Genomic DNA, 10,455 nt, shown 5'->3' on the forward strand with positions numbered 1-10,455 from the left:
GAGGAGCTACTATTATCCCCATGCTACAGATGAGGTCACTGGGGCCCAGAGAAGTGAAGTACCTTGCCCAAGGGCACACAGCAAAGCAGTGGCAAAAATAGGATTCAAATCTATTCTCCTGGATGAATTAATTGATGGAAATGTGTATCCTTGATGCATTTAGGAGTAAAGGGTGGGTAAAGCTACTCCTTCCTTTTCCCAATTTGATTATCTGGACTAAACAATTATTGTAATCCCTCTACAAAGGCTCATCCTATTATAAGCAGTAATAACATTAACAGCAATGGCCACTCACATTTACGGAGTGCTTATTCTGCTCTATGCACTGTGCTTCTCTCAGCCTGGACCTTCCTTTCTCCAAACCTCAGGAAGCTGGAGTCCCAAGGCTGCCTCCGGGCGGGGCTGTGGTTCACCAGAAGCCACAAATATTTACCTTGGAGACCTCGGCCCGGTCTAAGGCCTCTGCCCAAAGACAAAGCCTGTGCTGGGGTGTGCAGGATATAAGGTTGGACTTCCAGACCCAACTCCTGGGAGAGGAGAGGAGCGGGCTGAGGACTCCAGCGTGCCCAGGTAACAGTAGGGAAGGGGTTGAAAGCCGAAGTTGCCAGGAAGGTTCTGAGCTAGAGATACCTGTTGGGGTCGGGTCAGGAGCACAGGGGAGGCTCGCCCTCAGTGAAGGGCCCCGGGTGAGTCAGGATCTGCTGAGGGTCAGGGCCGGGTGTAGAGAGATGCCCAGCTCCCTTGCCCAGAGGACCAAAGGGCAGTGACGAAGTGATGGGGCTGGCTGAGTCTTTTCCTGACCTCGACCTAGTGACATAAACCCACTCTGCACATACCTGTTGCTCTGTGCCCAGTTGTGCTGTGGTGGTGCTGGGACAAAAGAAGCATGAGACGCAGACTCTGTCCCTCAAAGAACTCTCAGTGTAGGACAATGTGGTGCCCAAGGAAGACCCAGCGACATGGGAGTGGAGGACAGTCAAAGAAGGGTTCCTGGAAGAGGTGATGTGTTGGTTGCAAAGCCGAGTAGAAGGTGATTGTGCAAAGGAAGAGAGTGAGATAGTCCACGAAGGGGAACAACAGAAGCAAAGGCCGGGAGAGCAGGTGCCATATGACAGGGGCGTGTGTGGTGCCTGGATCTGGGGGAGGAGAGGCTTTTCCACGGGAGGGAAACGGGGATGCTTCCATCCTCGTGGGTCCCTGGGTTCCTCTGATCCAAAGAGGACTGAGCAGTGTGTACAGGTAATGCAGAACAGACAGAGTCAAGGTATTTGCGAGAAAAATATGGAGTGGGGCCATGGGTGCCTGGACGCGGGGCTTCAGCTCTGTCTTCTGGCTTTGGCTGTAAGATGTCTCCTTCTGACTCCAACATTAGTAATAACACCTGTCATAATCATCGTGGAAGCTACTATTTACTGAACACTTGGCCATGCCAGGCCACAAATAGATTGTCTCATTTAGTCTTCCCAAAAAGCATGTGACATAAGTACTGTAATTATTCCCCATTTTACAGATGGGAAAACGGAAGCTCAGAAAGGGTAAGTCACTTGTCGAAGATCACAGAGCAAGGGGTAGAGGCCGGCCTCCAACTAGGGTTCATCTGGCTGCCAAGCCAATAATATTTTCCTCTCCACCCTCAGGCTTCCTAACACTAACCTTTTCAGCTTAGCAGGCTCAGATTTCCAATTCTTTCAGGACTTCCAGAGGCTATGTATTTATTCAGCAGCCATTTATTAAGCACCTGCTCTATGACGAACACTATACTGGATGCCAGAGGCACAGCAGGGAGCAGGCAGACCCAGGCCTCCCTCCCGGAGCTCACAGCTTGGTCAGGGAGGCAGAAGCTGAATCGTTATTGCAAGGGTCTCAGAAGAGCTCACACTGCTCCAGGGCACAGGAGACACATGTCATCTGGATGCCACATTTGTCTTTGGCAACGAGAAACCCACATGCTAAACCAAGCGAGGGCTTCATATCTCTGCAGTGTCTCCCCTCCCTCCAAGCAGACAGTCCACAGGGGCAGGCGCTTCCATGGGGGGCTGGCAGGCAGAGCCAGGGTGCGAGCTGGAGAACTTGGGACTGGGTTACAGTTGTTGATGCCCCACCCCTGTGGAGGGAGGGGACAGAGCAGCCAAGGGGCCAGAATACCCCCACGCTCCTCTCCCTGGCATGAGCCACAGGGCCCTTTCTCTCTCTCTCTCTCTCTCTCTCTCTCTCTGTCTCTCTCTCTCTCTCTCTGACTTTCTTTCCCTGGCTCCAAGAAGCCATCCAGTCCCTCTCCAACCCCCTTAGTATTGCAGATTAAGCAAACAGCTTTTTCACAACTTTGAGTCCTACCTGGCTCCTCATTGCCTTCCTGCCTCCAACCTTCATGTCATGGCCCCCAGGACAACATTTCTCCAAGTGTGGTCCAGGGTCCCTGTCTGCAAGACAGGGGAAGCTTTATAGGCAAAGTGAAAAATCTTGGCAGGGTTTCAAAGGATGAATAGGAGTTCATCAGGGAGATATGGGAGGAGAAAAGCATTCCAGGAAGCAAGGAACAGCAAGAGCAAAGGCACAGACACAGGAGAGAGCAGAGTATGTTCTGAGACCTTCCAACTGCTTGGAACTTGCTAGAACAACGGGAGAGAAAGCAGGAGGTGAGGTCAGTGGAGGGTGAACCATAGAGGATTTTAAGTGTCAGACTGAGGTGTGGTGGACACAGGAAGCAGAATTTCTTTGTTCTCAGTATTGTTGCTGGATTTTCTGTAAGAAAATGGCTAATACATTCCAAGTGCTTACCATGTGAAAGACACTGTGCTAAATGATTTCCGGATATTAACTCATTTAATCCCTCAACTCTGTGAAGTTGGGGTCATTATCCCCATTTTTCCGATAAGAAAACTGAGGCACAAAGAGGTTATGTTGATTGCCTAAGTCCGCACAACTAGCCCAGGCAGTTAAACACTGCACTAAACAGCCTCTCCTGGACACCGTGCCCCAGGTCACTGGGCATCATGGGCCTGCCCTTGGCCTCTCTGCCTCACGGTCCTCTGTGCTCACCCCAGGTCTGGCATCCAGCACTTGCTGCTCTCTGACACCCGGGAAGATGGCCGGCCCGTGGACCTTCACCCTTCTCTGTGGTTTGCTGGCAACCACCTTGATCCAAGCCACCCTCAGCCCCACTGCAGTTCTCATCCTCGGACCAAAAGTCATCAAAGAAAGTAAGTTTTGTCCCTCCGGACCTGGCTGCCATAACACAAGGGGGTAGGTGGGGCCGCTTCCCAAAGGAGGGAGAGAGTTCCTCATCACGGGGGGTGTGCAAGGCATGGCTGAGATCCCAGGACGTGGGTGAACATGAGTGGTGAGTTGTAAAGGTCTGGAGAGTCTGTGATCTCAAGAGTCCACGATTCCAAGAAGCCCTTCTTAAATTCCACAATTCCAAAAACCCTGAGTTTCCACAGCCTGCAGAAGGGGCGTGCGGCCACTGCGTGCAGTGATGCAGCTGCCTCTCCCACTGCCCTCACCTGAAATCTCATCGTCAGAGCACCCCCTCTTAGTTAGACCCAGTGTGCTCCTTCTCCCCAGAGCAGAGACCCTTGACTGCAAGTGTGGCAGCCTGGGTCCCAGGCACAGTGTATCACTCTCCAGCTCTGGGGCACTGGACCAGTCCCTGAGTCTCAGCTTCCTCCTCGGGACACAAATAAGAGGGCCTTCCTCACTGGGTCACTGGAACTGACTAGAGCTTTATGAATGCTATGGCCATGCTTCTCAACCTCAGCACTTCTGACGCTGTGGGCCAAACAACTATTTATTATGGGGGGTGTCCTGGTCACTTTAGGATGTTTAACAGCATCCCTAACCCAACTGTGACAACCAAAAAGGTCTCCAGACATTGACAAATGTCTCTTAGGGGACAAAATCATCCCAGTGGAGAACCACTGCTCTAAAGTCTCATCTGTCACCTGTCAGCTCTGGAGGCCACCTGAGCACTTAGAGGACCAGACCCCTTCATTTGGGGGGACTAGGGGCCTGGGTCATGGCCAGAGGGGCAGAGGCAGGGGCAGGTCCTGTGGGACCAACAGGCTCTGTAGCCAGAGGATGGATTCCCAAGTAAGGACAGGAAGCAGAGCGCTCTGAGAGGTTGGAGGGAAGCAGAGGTGGCCTGGATCCACACCGTGAAGCTCAAGCGTGTGGAATTTCAGCCAGAAGGAACTTAGAGAGGAACAACCGTGCTTTAGGCTCTCCTAAAAGGAGTTGTGTACAAGTGGTTGGTTTTGAAGGTGATCCCAGAAACACCTACAGGAGTGTGGGGAGGCAAGGCAGGGAAAGGAAGGCATCCCATGAGGGGTGCATGTCCAAGCCAGTTACCACTGTGGTGACTGGAGCTCAGTCCTGCCTAGAAACTGCATCTGTTAGGGCCAATCACAAGACAGAAACCACACAGTAATCCCAACAGGTAAGTTTAATGTAAAGAAGTATTACTAGAGGATTGGAGGAATGGGGAATTGGCTAAGAGGGAAAAGAGAGCTCTAAAGGATAACCTAGGGATGGAGGGGCTAGCCAAGGACAGAGCAAGCTCAGAGGTAGAGAGTCCTCCCCAGCCCTCATTGTAGAGGGTGTGGTTAAAGTCCACTGTGTGGTGGAGAAGTTTGCTGCCTTGTCCCAGAGCTGGTCCACAGTTGGCAAACTGAGGCTAGTGGGTGGAAAACTATCTGCCAGGGAGCTGATAAAATTCTCTGGGAAGCTGCCCCTGGAGGAAGGGGGCTGCTGTTAACTCACAGGGAAGCTATCTCTGGGGAACCGCCTAGAAGCTAGCCAGGGTGCCTGCAGAAGTCACTCAGCAAAAGCCACTGGGCAGTGACACCATAGGAACCTGGCAAGAGGAGCACACCAGGGCCATGAAGGGAATCTCCTTCCTCCCCCATGCCCCTCCAGAGTCTCCACTGAAAGGGTTTAACACTGTGCCAAATGGCAAAAAAGAAATATTCACAGGGCCCAGTTCCATTATCACAGAGCAGGCAAAGTGGGTGGATTTGCAGCTGAGAGGCTATGACACAGGAGCTCTGATACACAATGAGGGACACACATCTGAGCCATCCTGCCTAAGGGGTGAGGGAGCTGAGGTATTGATACACCAACTCTCACCAATCACTGGCTGAAGTCTCCTCCTGGGACATCAGCTCTCCAGCACTTCTGACCTGCTCTGCAGAGGAGCCAGATGGGCTCCAGCTGCTCACAAAAAGTTGGCTGGGACAAGAACCCAGGGCTCCTGAACCCCTATGCCTCTGTCCTGGCTCCTCCTTCCTCTACTTAGTACCTGAGGCTTTTTGGACCACATATCTATAGGATATGAATGCCAGACAATTGTTAACAAGTGTGCTTTGGCAGCAAAACAGCTCCAAACAGGGTTTTGAGGGTTCCCTGCCTCTTGGCTCTAGAAGTGCTTGCAACTGGCTAAGGGGATGAGTGCAGGTCCAGGTGCTGGGTGTAGTGGCCAACAATCCCCACAGAGGCTGGCAATGCTCAGGGGTGTGAATGGTCCCAGCCTCACTCCTGATGTGAAAATGACCCATCTGGGCTACTGTCCTCAAGGCTACATCTACACGGTGGGGACTGGCAGGCTGGTCCTGACCTCTACCATAGTAGAGATGGCTACACCCTCGCCTTACCTCAGGCAGCCTCGAGTGATACCCCTCCCCAGCCTGAGGCCCCACCAAGCCTTCCTTCTTGCCCCTCCTCCTGAGCCCTAATCTCTGGGGTCTGCCTCCAGAGCTGACACAGGAGCTGAAGGACCACAACGCCACCAGCATCCTGCAGCAGCTGCCGCTGCTCAGTACCATACGGGAACAGCCAGCCGGAGGCATCCCTGTGCTGGGCAGCGTGGTGAACACCGTCCTGAAGTACATCATCTGGTGAGTGGAGCGGGACCACAGCAGGAGCTAGCCCCTTTCTGCCTGGGACACACTCTGCATGCGCAGTCAACCAGTCTGCAAGCATTGACCTGTGTCAGATCACAAAGAATAGATCAAACAAAGCCCCTCCTTCAAGCAGCTCCCAGAATAGTTAACGAGAACCATAAGACAGTGATGCAGGAACCCCTAATACAACAACCCCAGAGCAAAGCCAGGGATGGTGGCTCAAGCCTATAATGCCAGCACTTTGGGAGGCCAAGGTGGGCAGATCACCGGAGGTTAGGAGTTCGAGACTAGCCTGGCCAATGTGGCAAAATCCCATCTCTACTAAAAATACAAAAATTAGCCAGATATGGTGGCAGAAGCCTGTAATCCTGGCTACTCAGGAGGTTGAGGCAGAACAATCGCTTGAACCTGGGAAGTGGAAGTTGCAGTGAGTCAAGATGGCACCATTGCACTCCAGCCTGGGCGACAAGAGCGAGACTCTGTCTCAAAAAAAAAAAAAAAAAAAAAACCAAAGCAAGGTTGTCTGGGGTGGCACAGGGAAGGGATGAGGTGATGTTTCTCACTGGAGGTGACAGTTGAGCCGATGACTCAACACTCACCAGGAGGCAAGCAGCAAATGGCATCCAGGTAGAGAAATCAGCCTGGGCAAAGGCATGGAGAAGTGACAGTCGGTCAGAACGGCTAGAGCTCAAACCTCAAGGCAAGGAGTAAGGGATCAGCAGGGTCAGGTCACAGAGGGTCTTATGAGTCAGCTCAAGGAGCTGGGAGTCACCACCTAGAAGAGAAGGCACCACGATAGCATTGTGAGCATTGGAGGGGAGGGATGGAGGCAAGACCATCTGGAGAGGAGTCAGTGGGCAGGACTAGGGTCTCGCTGCTCTCTAGGCATCCCAGGAAGACAGGAAAGATAGAGAGGGAGTGAGTTTGGGAACAATGAGTGGGAGGCATGATTCTGATCTCTCCTAAACCCCATCCAGGCTCAAGGTCACCACAGCTAACATCCTCCAGCTGCAGGTGAAGCCCTCGGCCAATGACAAGGAGCTGCTAGTCAAGATCCCCCTGGACATGGTGGCCGGATTCAACACGTGAGTGACCCTTCCATCAAGTACAGTAGGATTGATAGGCTCATCTGCTCCTTCCCCCTCCCCCACCATGCAGATGTCTGGAAAAGAGAGCTCTGAGCAGAGAGAAGAGCAAGTGCAGAGGCCCTGTGGCAGCAGTGTACTTGCCTTGCTCAAATAAAGGCAAAGACAGGGGAAAGAGAGAGGGGGCATGGTGGGAGATGAGGCCAGCAGGCAGCCGAGGCCAGATCATGCAAGGCCTCCTGGGAGAAGATAAGGACTTGGCTTTTGCTCAGTAAGACGGGAGCCAGGGAGGATTCTGAGCAGAGGAGGGATATGCTGTGCTTTAACATTTTTAAAGACTCCTGGCTGCTGTGGGGAAAAAAGACTTTCTGGGGGCAAGAGTGGAGACAGGAAGGCTATCCCAAAGCTACTGCAACAATTCAGGAGAGACAATGATGGCTTAGACCAGGGTTTGGGGCAGGGAGGTGCTGAGAAGTTGATTGGATTCTGGATATGTTTTGGAGGTAGGTGGAGACACCAGGATATCCCGGGAAACTGAATATGTGTGTGTATGCGGGGGGAGAGAGAGGGAAGTCACGGATGACCCCAAGAGTTCTGCCTACACCACTGGCAGGATGGACTGGTCAGTAACCAAGACAGGCAAGGCCATGAGAGGAGCAGGTCTGGGGAAGAGCCAGTCCAGTGTTGCATGCACTAAACTTGAGAAGCCCATGAGACATCAGAGTAGGGGGCTGGGGGTATGTTTGGAAGTTGTCAGCAGATGAAAGAGGTTTCAACCAATGAGGAATCTGAAAACTGAGCCTGGGACATGCTGGGGTGAAGCTGGGTGGAGATGAGGAGAAACCAGCAAAGGAGACTGAGAAAGGAGGTGAGGACTGGAAGACAGATGGATGGCAGGGGTGCTCCAGCCCGAGCTTGCCTGGTGCTCACATGGTCAGGTGCCTCCACCCGCCAGGCCCCTGGTCAAGACCATCGTGGAATTCCACATGGAGACTGAGGCCCAAGCCATCGTCCACATGGACACCAGTGCAAGTGGCCCCACCCGCCTGGTCCTCAGTGACTGTGCCACCAGCGATGAGAGCCTGCGCGTCCAACTGCTGCATAAGTGAGTGTCGCTGGCTGCCAGCCGGTCTCCCATTCTGCCTGGAAGGAACGCCAGACGGTGGACTTCCCCCATTTTACAAATGGAGAACACTGAGGCCTAGAGAAAGAAAGGGGCTTATCCTCTCCTGATTCCTGATCTGGGGCTCCTTCCAAGGAATCTGTGATGCCAAGGGAAGTTCAGGACCTCAAGGTCGGAAGCAACAATGGTGGGTTTCAGGCATGACACCAGAAGGTGGGGCAAATCTTTGAAGGTGGAGGCCTAGAAGCCACTCCAAACACGCAGGGCAGGTGTAGGTGGAGCCAGGGGCAAAAACAAAGTCGTTGGGTCAGGCCAACGCATTCTCTTCATTTGCTCTCCGGGTGATGGTGGCCAAGTGGCCGCCCTGTGTCTCACTTTGCTCACCTGTAAAGTGCAGGTAATGACACCTTCCAGGCAGTGGTGAGAAAACTGATCAGGCAACAGCCATCAAGCACTCAGAACAGTGCACGGGCATGGTGGTGCCCAAAAACATGGCGCCCCCCCCTTCCCTTCTTAGCAGGAGGACAGGGAGCAATGCCGGCTCCCGTTATCCCAGTACCCAGCATCCAGTTCCAATGACAACACCCAGCCGCTGCTTTCTGATAACTCTTTGCTGCTGCCTACACCTGGCTCAGGGGCTACTCCCAGCCCAGCCCCATCTCTAACACGCCCTGTGACCTTGGGCAGGTTCCTTCCTCACCTAGACTCAGCTTCCCCCTCTGTAAAATAGGGGAGGGGGTGATCATCTCTCACCTTTCTAATGTCTCTCATACTCTCTTCCCTGAAAGGTTCTCCTTCCTGGTGAACGCCTTAGCTAAGGAGGTCATGAACCTCCTGGTGCCAGCCCTGCCGAATCTAGTGAAAAACCAGGTGAGTGGAATCAGGGCCTCTCTGGCCTGTGGACATTGCGCCCCTGTAGGGCTTGGGTGGAACTGCAAGCTGGTGCTAATTGACGGGAGTCTCCTTGGGTGGGCTTTGCTGAAAGAATTATCGGGGGCAGGATAGCAAAGAGTCATGGAGTGGGGTGGGCCATTGACCCAGGCAGACAGTTGAGGTCAAGGTCATGGGACTGCTAAAAGTCAGCCAGGAGCCCTTGAACAGTGACGTGCTGATAAATTTTTAATAGTTGTCTCTGGAGGGGTTGTTGAGGGAAGGCAACCCTGATTTGTAGCTTTTGCGGATTTCCCTGGTGGAAATACTCCCTTCGGGGCCAATTTTAGGCGACCAGTGTGATGTCACTGAACAGAGTTGGCAAAAGATGTACAATAGCACACGACCTTATATTTCCACTAAACAGATACATAAACATGACCTCAGGAGTAATAGATAGTAGTAAAATACAGCAAAATAATTAGGAAGCAATGCATTTTAAGCTTTATTAAATTTGTTTTAACATAATTTATTTAATTGTGTTTATATATTTAATTTGTAACAATGTCTGGGCTTAGCACCCAGCTCAGAAATTTGTGAAAATTTAACAGCTGGTTCTCAAAAGCTAGTACGAGCTGGCTCTAACATGGCACAGTTACACATCAATCTGGCTATGGTCTTCAGGGCTGCACCACCCACCAGGTCCTTTTGGATTTTTTTTCTGAGTCAGTAAACACAGGTGACAGTTGCCCCTATTTGTCACAGGTATACTAAAACTTTGTAAATTGAATTCATCCACATTGACCAGTGATTTCCACTGTAAATTCCAAGATGTGATCCTAACAATGGGCCACCCCATCTAGGATCAAAACACTTTGTCAAATAGCTAATATTTCTTGTAATAAGACTTTTTTGTTTGATTTTTGTTTTTGTTTGTTTGTTCTGAGACAGGCTCTTGCTCTGTTGCCCAGGTGGGAGTCCAGTGGCGCCATCTCAGCTCACTGCAACCTCCGCCTCCTGGGTTCAAGCAATTCTCATGCCTCAGCCTCCCAAGTGGCTGGGATTACAGACGAGCACCACCAGGCATGGCTAATTTTTATATTTTTAGTAAGGACAGCGTTTTCGCCATGTTGGCCAGGCTGGTCTCAAACTCCTGACCTCAGGTGATCAGCCTGCCTCAGCTTCCCAAAGTGCTGGGATTATAGGCATGAGCCACAGTGCCTGGTGACTTTTTTCTTTGAAAAGATGATGCAATAACTAAAAAAAAATTGGTGAAAAAATATCCATAATCCTTTTACTTTCATTCAGGAGCACTTTGATCTTTTGCAGATTGCCTTCCCACCTCCATCCACATGCACTAGTATTTTTAAGAGGCTGTTCTTGGTGTCAGCCTTTAAATCAGATCTATGTTTTGAAGTCATTATACAATACTTGTAATTATCAAATAGGTACATTGTATTTAATAATTTACAAAAACATT

At 51.6% G+C, this 10,455-nt stretch overlaps 1 protein-coding gene across 1 annotated transcript in view; it reads left to right on the forward strand.

Moving 5' to 3' along the window:
* The first annotated feature begins 307 nt into the window (after window positions 1-307).
* The window catches only part of BPIFB1 (BPI fold containing family B member 1), a 13,447-nt gene continuing 3,299 nt past the window's right edge, over window positions 308-10,455 (forward strand). Inside the window, exons 1-7 of the mRNA XM_073004772.1 lie at window positions 308-570; window positions 3,045-3,200; window positions 5,750-5,891; window positions 6,875-6,982; window positions 7,938-8,087; window positions 8,894-9,109; window positions 10,337-10,360. Of these exons, the coding sequence (XP_072860873.1) occupies window positions 321-570; window positions 3,045-3,200; window positions 5,750-5,891; window positions 6,875-6,982; window positions 7,938-8,087; window positions 8,894-9,109; window positions 10,337-10,360 (1,046 nt within the window). The 5' untranslated portion in view covers window positions 308-320. The remainder of the gene's footprint in view (window positions 571-3,044; window positions 3,201-5,749; window positions 5,892-6,874; window positions 6,983-7,937; window positions 8,088-8,893; window positions 9,110-10,336; window positions 10,361-10,455) is intronic.

This window comes from Chlorocebus sabaeus, chromosome 2 (assembly GCF_047675955.1).
Source record: "Chlorocebus sabaeus isolate Y175 chromosome 2, mChlSab1.0.hap1, whole genome shotgun sequence".
In the NCBI taxonomy this organism is placed as follows: Eukaryota; Metazoa; Chordata; class Mammalia; order Primates; family Cercopithecidae; genus Chlorocebus; species Chlorocebus sabaeus.